An 18,359-nucleotide genomic window follows, 5' to 3' on the forward strand; every position below is an offset into this window, starting at 1 on the left:
CACCATCTTCTCCATGCTAACTGTATGCGGTCACTTTCATCATAGGTCATTTGGTGAGCTCCACCAGAGAGCGATTCAGCCCACTTACAATCTGAATCAGCTTCTGACAGTGTCTGCCTCTTCCTAGTGACTACACAGGGAGTCCAGGTAAACTAGGTGTATCACTTAAGGTGATGCAGTTAAATGACTAAAATTAGACAGCTCTTCATAGCTATGTCTACACTTACTTGGGACATGACCGGGGATTTTGGTCCCCTGGTCACCCATATAAAGTATCTGTGGAGAAACACCACTGTTCCTGCCTGAGAGCCATCTGATTTCCATGGAAATCAGAAGATGGTGATGGGCAGGAGGTAAACTCTGCATTCTTAAATCTTACCGTGACATGGAACTGGAACGTGACTGGAATGTACATGACTAGGACTGCTGGGCTAAACATAGGAGTAGTATAGTAATTCTGAGTTACCTCAGTTTGGAAGTTTAATTAAAAAAAAAAAAATTCAGATTTGACTAGGTTTTTCTAATTCTGCAGTCAATTTGCTCTTTCTGCCTGTATTTGTTTTGAAGTATAGTCATTGTGTATCTGCAATTAATTATTGCCAGAGACCTGCTACGGTTATCACTTTTGATTTTTCAATTATTATGATTTGAAAAATGGAACAGTAACAAATGCTACCGTATGAAAAGTCCTTCCTTCTCCTGAAACAGAGAACACTCCAGCATATAAATACTTCCAAATTGGTTTTCTGAAAGTGATTTAAAGAGCAACAGAGCTAATATGAATAATGAAGCAAAACAACAATGCCAAATAAAGGACTTATTTCTAGAAAAATGTTTTTGCACCAGAGGTTCAATATTACTGTAAAGACATTGCAATATTGAAAATTTATATTCTGAAATCTATGAAATGTTGTCAGCAGCAATAGCACAATTTTGTAATTTTCCAAGGATGATACAGGATGCTGATTTCTTGTGAAAACGAGAGACAGGAAATGATCTTATAAACCATCTGCAAAGTACTCTGAATAGTCTTGAAAGTACTGAAATGCATTTGTTATCAAGTTGGAAATTAAAGCCTTTTAAAAATCAAGAGGAAAAATTTGAATACAGTATCAGAAAATTAATCAGCCTGAATCTTGAAGAAACCCAGTAACTACTACTGAACTCCTGCACTGAGGAAAACTAAGAGGAAAATAAAATACCTGCCTGCAAGGATAATTTGCTTTGAAGTAATAGTCTAAATATAAACCTACTCCTATAAACTAACTAAAAACAAGTGGTTATATTTAGACTATACAAAAAAATGAAGCAAAAATGGCAATAGTGTCAATTACTTTCTAGACGACATATAAACTACCAAAATATTTCACAGAAAAATGGAAATACACCTTCAGTGTAGAAATGGAGCCAAAAAAACATCTTGAAGAGATACTTCCTTAGTACAGAGAAATAAATAGAAGCTTACCTTACTCGGTTTTATGAAGACCTAAGCACAATCACCTTCCACTACAGCTGCTACCTCACAGTTCAGAACCTTTAGAAAGAGCTTCATGCAGACTAGCAGGAAAAAGTGCAGCACCTGCCATCAGAAGCATGCCCAGTTCGCAGGCAAGGCCTGAGCAACCAGCAGATGAGTGAGGTTGTGGAAAGTTGCAAGTTGTATAATCACAAGATTATATAAATTATAGAAATGATATAATCACAAGATTGTATTAATTGTTTCCTTCCTCTCCTATTTTCCATGTTTGAAGCTCAGCTTTGTGTTGCTGCGTAAAAGCTTTTGTCAAACTTGAAGAAACTGAGGAACAGCTCAATTAGTTGTTGCAAGCCAAAACCCCAGGGAAAGGCAGGATACAAAGGCAATTAAAAAATGCTATGTAAATATGAACTATGAATTGGAAAAAAAAATTTACGTATTTCAAGCAGCAGGGAGAGAGTCAAGTGCTTAAACATTGGCATCAAGTACCATTTTAGGTGCCCTAGAGGACCTGGAACCTCTCCATGTGGGAGACCCGTGCTCTTCTGGCATGGGTTCATGTCTCACCCTGACACGGAACTGGGAGGTGACTAGGATGTACATGACTAGGACTGCTGGGCTAAACATAGAAGTAGTATAGTAATTCTGAGTTACCTCCGTTTGGAAGTTTAATTAAAAAAATAAAAATAAAAAAAAGAGACAAAAAGAGATCAGACATACCACTAACTTCCAGATGCAATGAAATATCTGAGGTACAGCAAAGTGAGTTATAAGCTTGGGCTTGCTGGAATTTGCAGTCAAAAACATATGAGTGGTGAGTGTTGAGGCTGCTTGTGCTAGGCCATTCTTTCATATGGAGAAAGAGTTATACCAGGAAGTAAGTCAAAAGCGTAAGGAAACACTGGAGTCAAGTAAAGTGTTACCAGCTGAGAAAAATACAACCAGGCAGTGCAGCAAAACATGGTTGCATTTGGTTGCACCACAAACCATGTTGCACGAACAGACAGATAAGGTTCCATGCGTGATTTTAACATTTTAATTCTACACATTTTGAATAATTAACAGTGAAAATTAACATTCTCTTGGAATTTAGGCAATATCATGTATTTTTCTAACTACTGAACTTGCGAGGTCTTCTGTTCAAACACTAGAGCTACAAGAAGATATCCAAATCCAATACTTGGTTGCCTAATCTGTACTGGGATGCGTAAATGTCCATTTTATGACCTCAGGTATCAAAGTGAACAGCCAAACACATCTTTAGAATATTGTTTATAGACATTTTACAACTGGTTTGTTGGGAGTCTGGAAACACATTTCCCTGAAGGAAGTTGCACTTTTTTATTAACGAGTTGATAGCACTGTCAAAAGGAACATAGTCTAGAATAACTTACCATTCTATTACTTTTACTTGTAAACCTAATTATTGTACAGAATCAGTGCTATGAAAAAAATCAGCATTAGAGAAACTGAAAGACAAAACCAAAAAGCATTAAGACATTTCTGAGGAAAGTCTTTCATTCATTTAAAGAGTACTTGTGAGCAGGGCATGTAATAAATAGCTTACTTTCCCTTATGTGATTTTTACTTCATTTATAAAAGCACCCTCAGTTTGAGAACTATTCTCCTTTGACACATTCCAATATTTTCATTTGTAATCCTGAAAACAGCAAGGTCAACAAACAAATATTTAAGCACTTTTCAAAATAAGATAATATACCTAGAATTCCATAAATTAGACATCAATTTTGTTATTATCTACTCTATGCAGCAATGCAGCTATTGGTAAATAGGTATGCAACAGAAATCAAATTCTCTTAACTGGATTTGAAGGCTTCACTCTGTAAAAACAACTAACTTTTTTTTCCCCAGCACTTACAATGTATTTTGTTTATATGTTTTACAAAATGCCATCAAATATTCCAAGAAAGGGCTTGACATCATTGATTTCATCATCAAGAAGATATCTAATGAAGATTAGACAAACAAAAAAATTAAATTAGATATAGTACATCAAAACCAATGAAATCAGGAACACTATACAAAGTACAATCAAGAGATACCAAGACAAGCAAAATAATGTTAAAGTCTTTTCCTTTCTAAGAAAAGTTAGTTGCTACTATTATTGTGAAAATTCATCTTTTAAAAATTAATATTATAAATTAACACATCACCTAAAGGTCTGTGTTCCATGAAGAACTAAGCACTGGAACACTGAGGCAACAGAAAAACATACACAACGTTTTATTACCTGGGATCCACTTCTTTTTCCTGTTCTTTTGTGAAAATAAAAAAATCCTCTTTCCTAGTGAATTTAGAAGAGTCTGAGATTATTTTTGAGATCGAAGAGCACTGTATGTTTTTCAGCTCTTGTGAAGGATTTGAATGCTTTTTTTCTTGAAAACTGAACTGCAATGTAAATGTTAAAAAGTGTACATGGTTAAAACAACTAACCAAAAGAGAAACTGCCAGATTGTTGTAGTATGTAGTACAGATATTTATATTGATATTATGGCATTTGACAAAGACCAAGCACATGATAAATTATATACAAATGATAATTATATACTTGGATAACCTGCAGAATCACAATCAAATTGAGTAAGTAGTTTTGAAGTCACGCTATAGAAAGTAAATTCAAGCCCTAGTTCTTTGTATCATGAATATCACACTGAACACAGGATGCACGCGTATTTGGACAACACAGAAAAGTTCAGAAATTCAGTGTGTCCAAACTGATTCATAAGTCAGATAAGGTAAATAAATTTACACATGAAATACTCTAATTAAAGGAAATTCTGTTATAGAAATATTTTTACTCACCGTATTTATATTTCCACTCGGTACAGATAAATTCACTTTTGATGTGCTATTAACCACAGAAGCAAATGAGTTCTGAATGTTGGTCTCATCTTGTAATGTGCATGAACTGAAAATATCAAGTTGAATAATTTAAGTATTTTTACAGAAGTGCAAAATAATTTACTTTCGGTTCAGGTTTTTCTATTTATTTCCCTTCACACTTATAAAAAAAAAATCAAATCATTCAACAATTTGTACCTTTTAAAAGTTGAAGCTTCAATCACTTTTATGAGTGAACAACCTTCTATACATTTAACTATACAGATACACGTGAAATACAAACAATATTTTTAACTGAATAAAATTATAATAAATTATATAATGCTTACTCTTTTGAAATGTCGTTTGTGGCTTTGCTTCTTGTATAGTGGCAAAGTGGTTCACACTCATCTGGAATTTGAAGGCAGATATTTCCATGTTCCATATAAGAATGAAAGTTTTAAAAACTGAGTCACAAAACAGCCGAAACCCCTTGTCAATTTTTTTCATAATATGATAAATAATAGTTTGAAAATTATTCAAATGTCTTAACACTTGAAATATTTCTTCCGTGGGTTTTGGGCTAATGTAAAGATAAGCAGAGATAAGCAGTCGGATAAATTAACAAATATGCAGTTGCAGGCCATCAAAAAAATTTTTAATTATGACTTTTCTCAACTCTCCCTTCTGTATTAGATTTGTCTCAATATAGGTGACGATCAAGGTAGAGTAATAAACCTGTTGTTCAACTCAATTAACCAAAAAGTTTCAGGTAGTTCTATTCATTGTATACTATAACAAATTATTCTCAAATAATAGCCTGTAAAATAATTTGTACATAGGAAACAAAAGATTTTTGTTAAGATAACCTTACCTAATTCTCTACTAGCAAAGTTGCTAGCAAGTACTAATTTCTCATCATCAATATCATCCCAAACATCATCTCTCAGTTCAAAGTCCACATCCAAAGCATCTGAAAACCAAGATCTGCTTTTATCTGTATCAGCCAAGTTATGCATTAAAGATTCTTTAACATTTTTTTTATGCCATTGTCTCTTGGCTCTTCTCACTCACAAACACTGAACGTATCCAAGAGAAAGCTGTAATACATTCATAATGGACAAGTACAACAAAACCATTTTGTTTTACGACCAGTTATTCAATCTATTGAAAGGAGCATTGTCACAAATGCACTTTTTCCTCAGCTTTATTTTGAGAAAACTTATCCTCAGTGTAGATTCTAGAAAAACAGGCCTTATAAAAAAATCACTGCAATTTCATTCTTTCCCTTTGTCAGAAGCATTGTTTGATTCCAAATTTAATACTTTTAATTCAGTCCTTTCTTCTCTCCACAGTTTTCCAAAACACTCTGAATGCTGTCTTCCTCCCATACATCTAATGCCGTGACAAACACATTTTCAAGCATCGTTGTTAAAATTCTTAATTAAAATGTGATAGTTAATGTTTTAAAATACTTTTTTTCTGGTGCAAAGACGACTTTCGTGTTTCCTCTCTTACTCTCTTTCCCTTTTGTTTGTTGTATTCTCTCTTTTTATCACCAGTCCAATTCTCTCTGCTAGTTTTTTTTCCTCTCTCTTCTGCCCTCCAGCATCAGACAGTGCTGGAATCTTCAGTCCTTTGTCATGGCCCTAATATATGCTTATGAAACCCTGATCCAGGTCTCCCTTTCAACAGAGGGGGAGCAGGACAGGCTCAAATCAAAAATCCTGTTCTACAGACACTGGCAACACCAGGAAGGCACTGCTATTCTAATTTTGGATGTGCAGTCAGCACGGTGCTTTATTGCACAGACACACAGACTTTAAATAAATTATAGGTTTAGGTTACTACAATTTCACAGTATATTCTTAATTACCTCTTTTTTTTTTTTAATGGAATAGAAAGATACCATATTACAGATGCAGTTAACCCTATAAAAATCATATGAACTGATGCCTTACTTCATTAGAACTATTTCTGGTGCATTTTTTTAAATGCAGCTGGCCCAATCAGTATGGCTACTACTATTCAATGGAGATGGTTTTTAGTCAGCAATATCTACTACGTCCCCTTGATCCTGTATGATTTGCCTCAAGATGTTCTTAAGCATAGACTATGGCTATACTGGAATATCCATCTGTCTTCCCATGACTTTATTCTTTTACCACAATCACACCATACACTAACTGCCCACCCCGCACAGCAACTGATGATATGGCTATGCAACCATCTTCCATCTTAAGACTAGGTAACAACTATAGCAGGTAAATTAGTATGGCAGGAAAACACAAAGCATTAATTTAAAGGAATAGGATTACAATCCCAGCATCAAAATATTAAGTAAAAATGAAATTATGCAGCATAGCTGCCAACATTTAAGGCAGCATGAACTAAAAAACATTTCAATTCATTTCAGCACAGTGTTTCTTATATGCCTGAGTGTGACCTGAACATTGCAGCTGCTACTTATTAACCAAATTAATCAAAACCTGATTCACATCAATCTACTGTCACCAAATACAATGGCAAAAGGCATGCAGTGAGGAGAACATCACAGTTATATACTGATAATGAAGACTGATCATTTAACACCAAATGTAAAAACATTTGTAGCCTTTCCAGTGGAAGAGAAACAGAAAGAATAAAATTTTTTTCCAGATAGAGATGTTTTACTAGTTATGAACTCAGTTACTGAATGGTCACGTTCTGTCAGCTACCAAACAAAAGCTCATATTTCACTAACTTCTTCCAGCAGAAAGGGAAAAGAAGAAAATGTAGAGATATAGGGGTAAAATACCTCTTGTATTACAAGCAGCTTCAGTGGAAATACATTACAGTCATACCCTTCAGGAAGTATTTATAGATTTTGACCCTCATATATTTGATTTAGTCATTACTGTTTTATTTAAAGGTACATTTAGATGCTTAGATCTACATTAGAAATTCTTACCGATACCAGAAAGAAAGCCAGTTAAGGCCCCTGTATTCCCCTATACATTCAGTGTTCTATAATGCTATACTGGTTGCTGTAGTGATTTCAGCAAGTTTGAGTTTACAAGTATATTCAAATCAAAACAGTGAAAATCAATTTCAAACATTAGCAGTAACTTACTACTCTTTCCATAATTCCAGGATTGTAGTTGTCTCTGAGATCCTCCTAAGCTATTAATATTATCTACCTGGTCCACTGAAGGTGATGAAGACGACTGTTTATTGCTAGGCCTTTTAAAAAAAAAAAAAAAAAAAAAAAAAAAAAATCAGTGACATGTCAGTAAAACAGTTGCATAAAGTTGCAAAATAATTTTATTCAGAAAACAGGTTTTAGTTGTCACAACTTAACATACTATGTAAAATAAGACAGATTTCTACTACTTATATTAATCAGTACCTTGGCAATGCCGGCAACAAAGATTCAGGTGTAAAAACAGATTGTTTGAGATCCACATTCTGAGCTTGATTTAACATCTGCATCTAAAGAAAGATTATTGTAACAGATAATATATAAACATATTGAAAACTGTTTTTTAACAATCTTAATGACATCATTAATACTGTATCAAGTTAGCACAATTTTTAAAGACCATATATAAAATCTTTCTGATGTCTGCTTATCTAACACAATCAGTTAAAAAGGTTTGAATTACATGCTTCTAGTTATCCAAGTACCCCGACAAAGTCAAACTGGTTATCACTAACTCTTACCTGTATTAGCTATAGGCTAATACATTCTCTATTGCAAACAAACAAGCGAACAAAACTGTGAGGAGGAAATAAACACTCCAATATCTCAAATGCCATTCTTGCTGCAGACAGAACTAGTTTAGTACTACATTCAAAGGGATAAAGTGTAAGCCATGAAATCTTTCAGAGGTTAAAAACTAACATGGTTGGTTTTCTTACAAACAAGTGGATCTGCCTGGCAATGCAAAAAGATCTCTTAGTAGCATTACTCTGCTAAATACCACTATTTGTTTTCATTCAGGTCATATTTTGCCAAAACCAAGTCACAGTACAGTACCTTCCAGTGATGCCTCTGTACCTCACCCACCACAATCTATCAAATGCCATAAAAGTAAAAACAAAGAGTACATGCACAGAAGTGGATCATTGGAAGCGTTCCAAACAGCAGCAGAACCTCTCAAAGATTCCCAGACCTTTGGTACCTTTGTACTTTGATTTTTGCATTCCACACAGAAAAGACAAACTTGAACATTCATATTTAGTTATAAAATTCTCTCTGCAAACAAATATATACAAATACATAACAGATTAAAATAAATCTATTCAATGGCTGACTGTATTCAGATGAACCTTTAACCGTTTTACTGGGGGTACAGATGAAATTGAGTTCCTGCTCCTTAAATCAGCTAGGTACAAAGAAAACTTTGAATCTCCGTTCATCTCAGAATTTGGAGGTACTCCAGTTTTACCTGAGAAAAGGAATTAAAGTAATCTTCAGGTTAGTTTAGAAGGGATAAATCATAATTCTTTCCAGATCAATGGAAACTTTGCTACTGAGTTTAGTATCTTTTAATAAAAGATCCTAAAAGATTTACCACACTAATTAAAAGATTTAAGACATCAATATTTATATAAAAGTGTAACAAGCTTGACATTGCTCTTAAATCATACGCTAGATGTTCTGAAAAATATTATTAATCATTGTAGTGCCTATAAAAGTGTTATTGACATATTACTGCTTTTATGACTGCATCATAGCAACAACTCATGCCTGACTCTTGCTTACCTTGCTTCTGTTAACGTAGCTATTGGTATAAAGTAAACTATTCTAAATTGTATTTGTCCAAAAGCAACAGAAATAGTAGATTCAATGAAACTCACAGCAGTCATGTCCACACACATCTTTATTTTTACAGCGATGGTTGCATTCTCTGTTTCCATATTTCTTGTAGGTAATCTCTTGTTTAGATCTGCCTCCTAGAAAAATATAATACAGAAATGCTCATTTTTTATTTCATATGTATTGTTGAGAGAGTACTTCATGCAGTAAAAGACGAGCTAGAAGTAATCTGGGTCACTAGAATTTTGTTGCCTTCAACAAAACTTTGGGCTGCCCCAACAATGTAATTGAAAAGAAATTAATCAATGCTACTGAAAGAGAGGCAGTACTACATTCCCAAATTCAAGCAGTAATATTAGATACCAAACACCCAGGATTTTTCTTATTTTCAAAATTCATCAAAGAATTGCACTGTAATACTTGACAAGTGGAAGCAGCAGCAACGTATTTTTATTATACTTGAGAAAGGAACAGTATGGATAAATAAAGATCTAGCTCTCCACTGAAAGCAAAATTCAATTTTCTGTTGACTTTGGTATTAGCTAGATGATGCGATCTGACCGTTTACCTGTATCTACTTTTGCTGCTGGCAGACTTCGTGGTGAGCCGTAATACATATCAAGTGAAGACTCAGCTTTCAGTTTTTGATTTGTAACCGCTTTACTTCCCACTGTTTTCGGTGTTAAGTAAAAGGCTGTATATGCTTGCTGTATATCAAGGCCAACTTTGAAAAAAAGACAAAAATATTTAGAATTGCTATAAACTGTTTCTAAACTACTGATTACCTTCGGTTTTCTAAAGAGTTTAAGAAAGTATAAGTGTTTATTAAAAGATCATGGAAATTTGTTAAGATAATGTACCATTAAAAGCACACTATTACATGAATGGATTCTTTATGATCGAGATTAAAAAAACCAAACATCTTCAGAATTAAAGACATGGTTACTAGATGAGTAACAAAATTAGTCCCTTTAACAGAATTTTTCTGTTTTAAATGTTTTAAAACTACATTTATCTATGGCTTTGCACTGCCGATACAATTTTAACTTTAAAATCGTGCTACGGTCTGTGTTACAGGAGCATCAGCAGGTCTGTATTGACAAAGGCATAAAATGAGTATGTTGATAGTACTTTTGAAGTTGAATGCTAATAATAATTCTAGTTCTAATTAAACCAAGATTCGTATGAGACTATGAGAGACACCATTTATAAAAACAGTATTTTTGTCTTTTATTATGCAAATATTGCTGAAAAACCAGACAGGCTTTTAAAAAATGAGAGATTTCCTTCATGTCTGAAACAGAAGCAGACTTTAAAATAAGTAGAGACTAGAAGACCTGCTTTTAGTCTAACTTCACTGTTACCAATTTCAGAGAAATTAACTGTTGAGTTTTACTGAACTCAGTACAACTTGCAGATAGCCAAGTAGTAATACAAAGACAATTTTTTCTTCATCTGTTTGGTTAGAAAACCCTCCTTTTTCCTGAGCCACAGGTTTAGCTGTAGGAATACAGATTATTCCAGGCCCAATTATTTTAATAGTCTCAATATTCAATATTTATAATGGAAGCACCGAATATACTTCAGTTAATCTAGCACACGGCAATCTTCTTTACAGGTGGAGCACGATGACAATTTAATACAGCCAGTCTATTTTTAAATTGTATTTCAAAGTTCTGTTTCAAGGTCATCACTGTCTCTCCTCATCTGCTGCTATAGTTCCAATTGTATGGAAATTGACCCTGAGGGGACCAATGTTTAAATCTACACACATTAAGGCACAAAATTTTCCACTGTAGAAATTTCTTGCTACTGAAGTGGAGGTGAATCCATATCTAATATTTCTTTATCAAAGTGCAAAACCTAACCATTCACAGAGACAGCTCTTCCCAGCATAAATAACATATCAAGCTGATAGGTTATCCGTACTGAAAGTTAATTCAACTTGAAGGTGAAGGGCAAAAGAGAATCCTAATCTGCATCAACAGAGCAAAATACTATCACCTAGTATCAGTTTTGATGTTTCCAGTTCATTAATATGCTAGTAAATGAAACAAACAGATAAGTAATTAGGACTGTTAGGTAATACTCAACCCAGTAAAAAACATGCAATAGAATTTTGTTTCCAGATCATTCATTTTATTGTATTTTTGGCTTAATATAAAGTGTTCTAATAATTTATTCAAAATTCTTATGCGGTTGTTTTTAAATTAAAAGCATACCAGTCAACCTACCATAATCAGAACTAATTAAATTTATACTAATGTCCTCTGATTTAAGAGCTCTTTTCACTTCAATTTTCTTTGTCCAATTTCCAGTTTTCAGCAGCACAGAATCCCTGTAATGTATCAGTAAAGTTTTGTTAGACATGGACAATGAAAACAAGACTCTATACCAGGACATCTATAAACAAGTGAAAGCATCTTTATTTAGTCTTAGTTCTTGGATTTTGCTTGATAAGTGGCCTAAGAATAACCTTCCAATAATACATGATTTATGGCCATAAGAGAGCCAGGATCCTGCACATCAGTTTCAGTTCTGCCAAAAGTGCCAGAGTTTGGCCAGAACTCATGTGAAGGTCATGCAGTTGGAAAAGATTTTGCTTCTCTCTTCCCATTTGCTCCAAGCATATCTTAGCCAACTGGAGAATTTAATTCCATCTCTGAGTGAAAAACAATTTTGACAATATGATATAATTGAAGAAATATAGCCAATAAGAGTAAGTAACAACTTGAGAATGTATCTTTTTGATAGGCATTTTACTTGTGTTATATTTATGTGGAAATTATTATGACTTCCATAATATGACATCAGTGTTGTACAGATATTTACTCATACTCTGTACTGACAAGCACACCGGCATGTTTTGGGGGTTTTTGAATCTTGTGCAGCATTTTAAATGACAAGAGTGACTAGAAAATGCTGCAGGATAAAGAATAATTTTGTACCATTTGGCATCAGTGGAAAGTATTGCAAAAACTGCAAGTCACAGAAAAGATTAAAAGAAAACACCCTTAAAAGACGCAAGGCAAAACCACCTGATCATACATACATAATTTTCTGATTAAAAATGACTTGGTTGTCAGCATCTCCTATGACCAATGTAACATAGTGAAAGTCTGTCGCTGTCCTCTTTGTCTGTAGCTGCTCATAGTTTGTTAATTTGATGGTTACTAAGATTTCAGCCAATGTATCACTGTATTTTGGAAGCTAGGAAAAAATGACATAGAAAAGACATAACTGCTAAAACAGGCAAAGTAAAATATATGCCCTTCCATAAACTTTTAACTGTTGATACAAGCACAAAAGCTCAATTCAAGCAATTTCAATTCGTGGTACAATTTTTATTTGCTGTTCTGAAACAGTATTAATACAGTACTAACTTGCCCATAGCTGAATATCCTAAATTTGATTAAGTATTGAGAATAAAAGACAGTCTACATTAAGCCCCTGAAAAATCCTCCTCTGTTCAATGCAAAGAGAAAGATGCAAGAAGAAAACTAGGTATATTTTGGCATTCCAACATTCCTCTATAAGATATTTATAATTGTTAAATCTTTCTTCTGAGAATAACTTTAGAGAGACTGATCTGGTATTATGTCAAATGAAAAACTAATATAGAACTGATCGTTATAACAATAGTATTTCACACATTTATTGACTTTTTAACTTCAAAGGTGTCTTCATTTGTACCAACTTCACGAGACACTTAAGGCTATTTTTCAAATTTTGCATTTCAGAAGGGCAGAGTGGCTATGTAACCTGTTTAAAGCCAAGATGCATACCAGAACCTCAAAGCTCTTGATTGCACATGGAATTGCACCCTTCTTTTGAAAGGGTACCAGCTAGGTTAATGTAATAATTTACTGTTTCTCTATATTCCTAAGTGTGACGTAGAAAATAAACATGAGTTAATGCTTCTTCAGTAAGTTTTATATGGATGTTTTTCTGTCTCTGGTGTTTACTTATATTCAAGATAGAAGAGACCTCTCAGACTCACATATAATGCTAGAAAGTGGAATATACTGGTTTGCATCTGTAACATAAAACGCTATGTGAGAGAGAGAGAGAGGCCAATGTATTATAGGGAATGTCTATTTCAAGGCTCCTTTGACGTTTAAGAGTTTGATTATACATGCTAAGGTGGCAGGAGGACACAATATTGTGTAATCTTCTATCAGTGAAGACTCAAAATTTCTTTCAGTCAGTGTTTGCTCTTTCATTTAATAGTATCACCATAAAAACATAAAATAAATAGAAAAGCATTTACCTGTTCAATGGCAAGTTCATATTTTGGAAGGTGCAAAACAGATTCTTTTATCTGGTTTCCAAAAGGAGGATGTCTGTTTAAAATCTGCAAAGATTTAATTTCATTTCCGATACATTCAGCTGATCAGAGATGCCAACAGAAATGTAAATCCAAGGAATCAAAGTCACCAGAGTAATTATGCTATCAACAAAAGCCCTTATCACTCCTGGTTCTTTACTGTCAGTGATGCCCAGAACAGCAACATAACCAAAAGAAAATTCCAATACTTCTTCATGTTGCTACTACTTCTGTTCAGGTAACAGCCAATGAACTAGCCAATGACCTCAAAACCTGACTACTCAGGTTTTATATGAGATGACTCTTCTATGTTGCCCTAGCTTTAGTCAAAACAAAACAAGTGACAGGAAAACTGCAAAAGGGGCAGAAAAGAGAAATCAAATTCCTAAAGCCAAAACAGAAAAACCCAAAAGTAAGATCAATTTCCTTTAGAAATCCGTTATATCTTCCAGAACTCTGGAAAAACAGTTTCCTCAGAAAAGAAGCCAAGAGCCAAAGAACTTGTCCTGGGGTAAAATCTAACTTCCCTAAAATAAGAAGTACTTTATAGGTGATTCAGAAGAATTTTATTCTATGACTATCTTTAACTAAAACTAGCAATAATGGAAATTCAGGATTCTCATCATTAACATACATTAAGAGAAACTGTAAATACATACTCCCTTTCATATTTTTTCTAACACTCCTAAAAGGGGAATGCATATTGTCCTTTGTTTGAAACCATCGTAATGATTAAATTCTACATATCGAAGCAACTGCTTTCCAAAACCAGCCTGATAAATCAGTGAAATCATCCACATTAAATTTGCTAGAACAAAACATCGTACACATTTTCAAGGAAAAATAGCAGTAGCCACATTTTTTTTTTTTAAATTCACTAGGTATAAACGAATAAACCACTTAAAACACTCAATTTTGCTGACAATCATATAGCAGATACATATTAACCATACTACTTTTACTGGTAACAGTATTAATACTCAGTATTTTCCTTATCATATTTATCTGCATACAAAATAATAAATTACCAATTCAAGCTCCCTTGCATTTGTGCCTTCTATTTTTTTAAATGATGTCAGCCCAGCATTTACCATAGCATTTGACAGGGATACACCTGTGAAAAATTTAAGTTTTATGCTGTTAAATGACAATCACTAATCTCAAATTATTTTCAACAACTGCATTATAGCAGGTAAAACCAAAGTGGAAATCATTTTATAGTATGTTTGTCCCAGCTTTTTGCCCAGCAAATCACTAAATTTCTTTTCAGTTGATTAAATATTTTAGTATTATTTAATTTCACTTATTCATTAGTATAGAGAAAAAGAAATGCAATACAAATCAAACATGAAAACATTCAATATTTCAATACTGACAATTTTTAGTTACATTTTCTAGAGTAAAACAGATTTTAGATCACTTTCTACAAGAGTCAAGAAACGTGTTCTGCATATATATGATGAAAAAAGCACATCACACAGCATTCTTTTGTCTCAGAAATGTTTTCCCTATCCAAGGAATTATTTAACTATGTTAAAAGCCACAAGGATCTCCATGTTTTTGAGCAAGCTAATAATGAAATTCACTAAAAAAAAAAATACTTATTATAATCTTCTAGGAGTCTTTGCAGATTTAGCAAAAAAATTTTCCCATGGCTTTATCTGCCATAAAAGCAGACTGGCAGAGAATTCTTATTCTTACAATCTTACTCCTCTTCGTGATCTCCAGTTCTTTCAAACTTCTAGTGAGATTTAGAGTCATCATAGCATATGAAAAGGCATTTCCCTCACCTGGAACTACAGCCTACTATAATAACCGCAATAATTTTAGATAAAAGATAGTACCAAATACTTAGAATGAGTATGTGGATTCTTCATACATAATTCTGTAGAAACAGTAAAAGAGATCTGAAAATTAAGTGGGAAACCTCTCAAGAGTCTTAGGTTGCTTCTTGGAAGACGTTACAGCAATCTTACAAGAAAAGACTCACTTCAACTCAAGAATTTAATGAGTTAGAGAAACGGAAGACCTTTCATCCTTTTATGTATATTTGAACACCTTTTGGGTCTGACTTAGGGAACGCATCTTTTACCATCTCCCCTCTCCTTTGCAAACAGTCTGAAAACTCTCACTTATTACTTCTGCAGCTACTTCAGTTAGAGCTGTTGCCTTGTTTCTTTATAAGTGAAGCTGAAGACTAGTTCTTTTGTCATAATTCCTAAAATGGCAGAAGGGTTTCCACCAGTGAAGAAAATACGAGATAAAAATAAGACTTTTTGTCTTTATCTATTTCTGAGCAAGAAAAAAATGGAGGTGGAAATCAAACTGAACAAGTAGTAAAGGTGATAAAATCCTGCATGGCAACTGATCATTATCCTCTCTGTCAAAACAAGCAAACAGAAATCAAGCATGTCACACAGCAACAAGAGGGAGCATCATTATTGGACAAGAGTAACAAATCGAGATAGTTGTAGAAACGCAGTAAGAATTCAACTGAATCCTCAATCTCAGTAAGGCCAAATGTCAGTTAAAGAACAGTCACTCTTATAAAGGAAATACTGATTACTAAGGCTTTTTTAAGATTCAAAAAATAACACACTAAGAGTTTAAAAATCAGGGATTTCTAAATATTACATGGTATCAGTAGATTTCTGTGAGCTCAAAACAATTCACTTAACTTCACAAAGACACAGAATAGGCTTAGCAGCCATAGCATGACAGAGGTCAAGAATCAGACATCATAACATAGGCATCAATTCAATACTTGATTCAGGAATAGAGAGTGAACTGTCAGCAGACAGTTCAAAAGCAGCCTGTGAGTGGAACAAATGGAACTTTGAAAGTTAGCAATTCTTTGTAACATGTGCTGCAAGAGCAATGACAGCACAGGAAAAAATACAAAAAAAAAAAAAAAGGAAAACAGGACAGAGGTGTATATATAGCACTTCTATTATTAAAAAACCAAACCTGACTTTATGCTATTGAATATTGTGTACAGGAAAGCATTTATCTACACTGCAAGTGCCACGTTTATTCCACTCATCCTAACCCCCCAGAAGTGCTGAACATGAGGCAGACTCCTCAGATGACCGTGTGCACATCGGCACAGATCCAGTAGTGGAAATGGGTTCCCACCACGCTGTACCATGCTGCGCACAAGCTCACAAGCCCTGTCCCTTGCTTTGAATCCACATGAACGAAGCAATACAGCTTCTGCACCTGAACTGGCAAGGCTGTAACGTACTGTACCGTATGGATCTTCTGGCTTAGCTATTCTCTAATTTTCGGATCTCTGTACTATACTCTTCTGTACAGAGTAGGTGTGTCTTTAAAGAAGAAATACAGAGAACACTGCAGCAAATTCTGAAAGCATGAAGATATGATAAGACCAGACATCAAAGCAGGAAGCTATACTATTACCTCAAACAAGTATAACTACATTTTTGTAATACAGAGGACTCCAAAAATTCTGAACTCCTTCTCAAATAATTATGACAAGTCTGTACTTCCAGCCAGAAGTTCATCCAGTAACAGAATACAATGATAGGAAGAAGATTATTAGAAACTTGTGATCCTCGTGTATAAGAACCTCATGCACAGTAAACTTATTTCTATTTCATGATTCCTATCCATGTCAATGCAAATTAAAGGGCTTTCATGCATATGAGTAACAGGACCTACAGTCACAGCTGTTTGGAAAGGAAGGCATACCCTAGTCAGAGATAGGCAACCACACAAATGTGGAATATGCCCAAGATACTGAGATGAACATTAAGAAAAAAGAACAACTCTGAAATACTTTGAAAGCCTGAAGAAAATTACTAAACGGATTACCGTTACTTTTATCATGACAGACTATTCTGACGACTGTGGTACTCAATTGTGGCAAATGAGTAATTAGGAGATTCATTTAATTATGTAACCAGACACCCCAGAAATTAGCAGGCTAATCGTGAGTTTTGATTCTGTATCAGATTACAGCTTTATAATTTCTGACTAGTACCTACCAATTTTTTCCAATTGTTTAGACACATGAAGTGAATTTTCCCAAAGTTTGCACCTGAAACACTTTGCTAAAATCAGAGAGTTTAATAAAGCAGAAAAGTTGTTCTTACATGATGCCAGAAAATCAGACAACCCTGTGAAAATAAGATTGACTTGTATTACTCAAATAAAATCTAGCTTATTATTGTATGTACCAAAAAAGGATTAAATTTTACCATACATCTAGTAACTCTTACGCCACTTCTAAATATTCTGCCAGTATCTTGTGTCAAAGTAAAGTCTTGAATAGGAATGCATCCTAGCTGAGCCTGAATAAGACTGGAAAAAAAATAGGTTTTGGTATATAAGCCACCCTGTAAGCAAAGTATAACAACATAAAAGTTTCTACTGGAAAACAAAAGAAAATTCAGACCAGAAACAATGAAATGCAACATCTGGTCCTCTATAAAACGATATAAATTTTAGCAGGGACTTCAACAGCCATAAAATGATAGCTTTGCAATAAAAAGTAACACCACAATATAATATTTACCAGTTTATTTTCATTTCTCTTGTTTTTATCTTCCCCTCCATTGGAAACCTATGCATGAAAATACACATATTTTCTGCTATTCATTTATTTATTGCTAAACAGATACTTTTCTTTTTCAATGTATTTTTTTTTTATACCTGATAGTTATTTTGTCCTTGTCTTTATTCAAAGTGTTCAGTATTTTCTTTTCATTTGTTCTTAACTTGACATCCAGAAATTCTGTGCAGTTGGAGATCATTGTAATCTGTAACAATTTAACTTTTCTATTGTTTTTCTTTGCCATTTTTTCAACTTCTTCCAACATTAAAAAAAAAAGCTTTAAAAAAATGTTATTGTCTCAACACTACGACCATGAAAAGATGGTCAATCAGTTCTT

The 18,359-nt window shown here is 33.9% G+C and overlaps 1 protein-coding gene across 1 annotated transcript in view; it reads right to left on the reverse strand.

Annotated features, from left to right (window-relative positions):
- Positions 1-3,377: 3,377 nt before the first annotated feature.
- Positions 3,378-18,359, reverse strand: part of HFM1 (helicase for meiosis 1) — a 39,494-nt gene continuing 24,512 nt past the window's right edge. Inside the window, exons 21-38 of the mRNA XM_076338266.1 lie at positions 18,121-18,227; positions 17,984-18,031; positions 17,672-17,769; positions 17,454-17,585; positions 14,475-14,560; positions 13,390-13,473; positions 12,172-12,329; positions 11,354-11,457; positions 9,688-9,843; positions 9,161-9,256; positions 8,630-8,748; positions 7,707-7,789; positions 7,431-7,540; positions 5,193-5,291; positions 4,669-4,729; positions 4,301-4,406; positions 3,729-3,886; positions 3,378-3,444 (exon numbers count right to left, since the gene is read on the reverse strand). Of these exons, the coding sequence (XP_076194381.1) occupies positions 3,378-3,444; positions 3,729-3,886; positions 4,301-4,406; positions 4,669-4,729; positions 5,193-5,291; positions 7,431-7,540; positions 7,707-7,789; positions 8,630-8,748; positions 9,161-9,256; positions 9,688-9,843; positions 11,354-11,457; positions 12,172-12,329; positions 13,390-13,473; positions 14,475-14,560; positions 17,454-17,585; positions 17,672-17,769; positions 17,984-18,031; positions 18,121-18,227 (1,872 nt within the window). The remainder of the gene's footprint in view (positions 3,445-3,728; positions 3,887-4,300; positions 4,407-4,668; positions 4,730-5,192; positions 5,292-7,430; positions 7,541-7,706; positions 7,790-8,629; positions 8,749-9,160; positions 9,257-9,687; positions 9,844-11,353; positions 11,458-12,171; positions 12,330-13,389; positions 13,474-14,474; positions 14,561-17,453; positions 17,586-17,671; positions 17,770-17,983; positions 18,032-18,120; positions 18,228-18,359) is intronic.

Source organism: Aptenodytes patagonicus, chromosome 5 (genome assembly GCF_965638725.1).
Source record: "Aptenodytes patagonicus chromosome 5, bAptPat1.pri.cur, whole genome shotgun sequence".
NCBI lineage: Eukaryota > Metazoa > Chordata > Aves > Sphenisciformes > Spheniscidae > Aptenodytes > Aptenodytes patagonicus.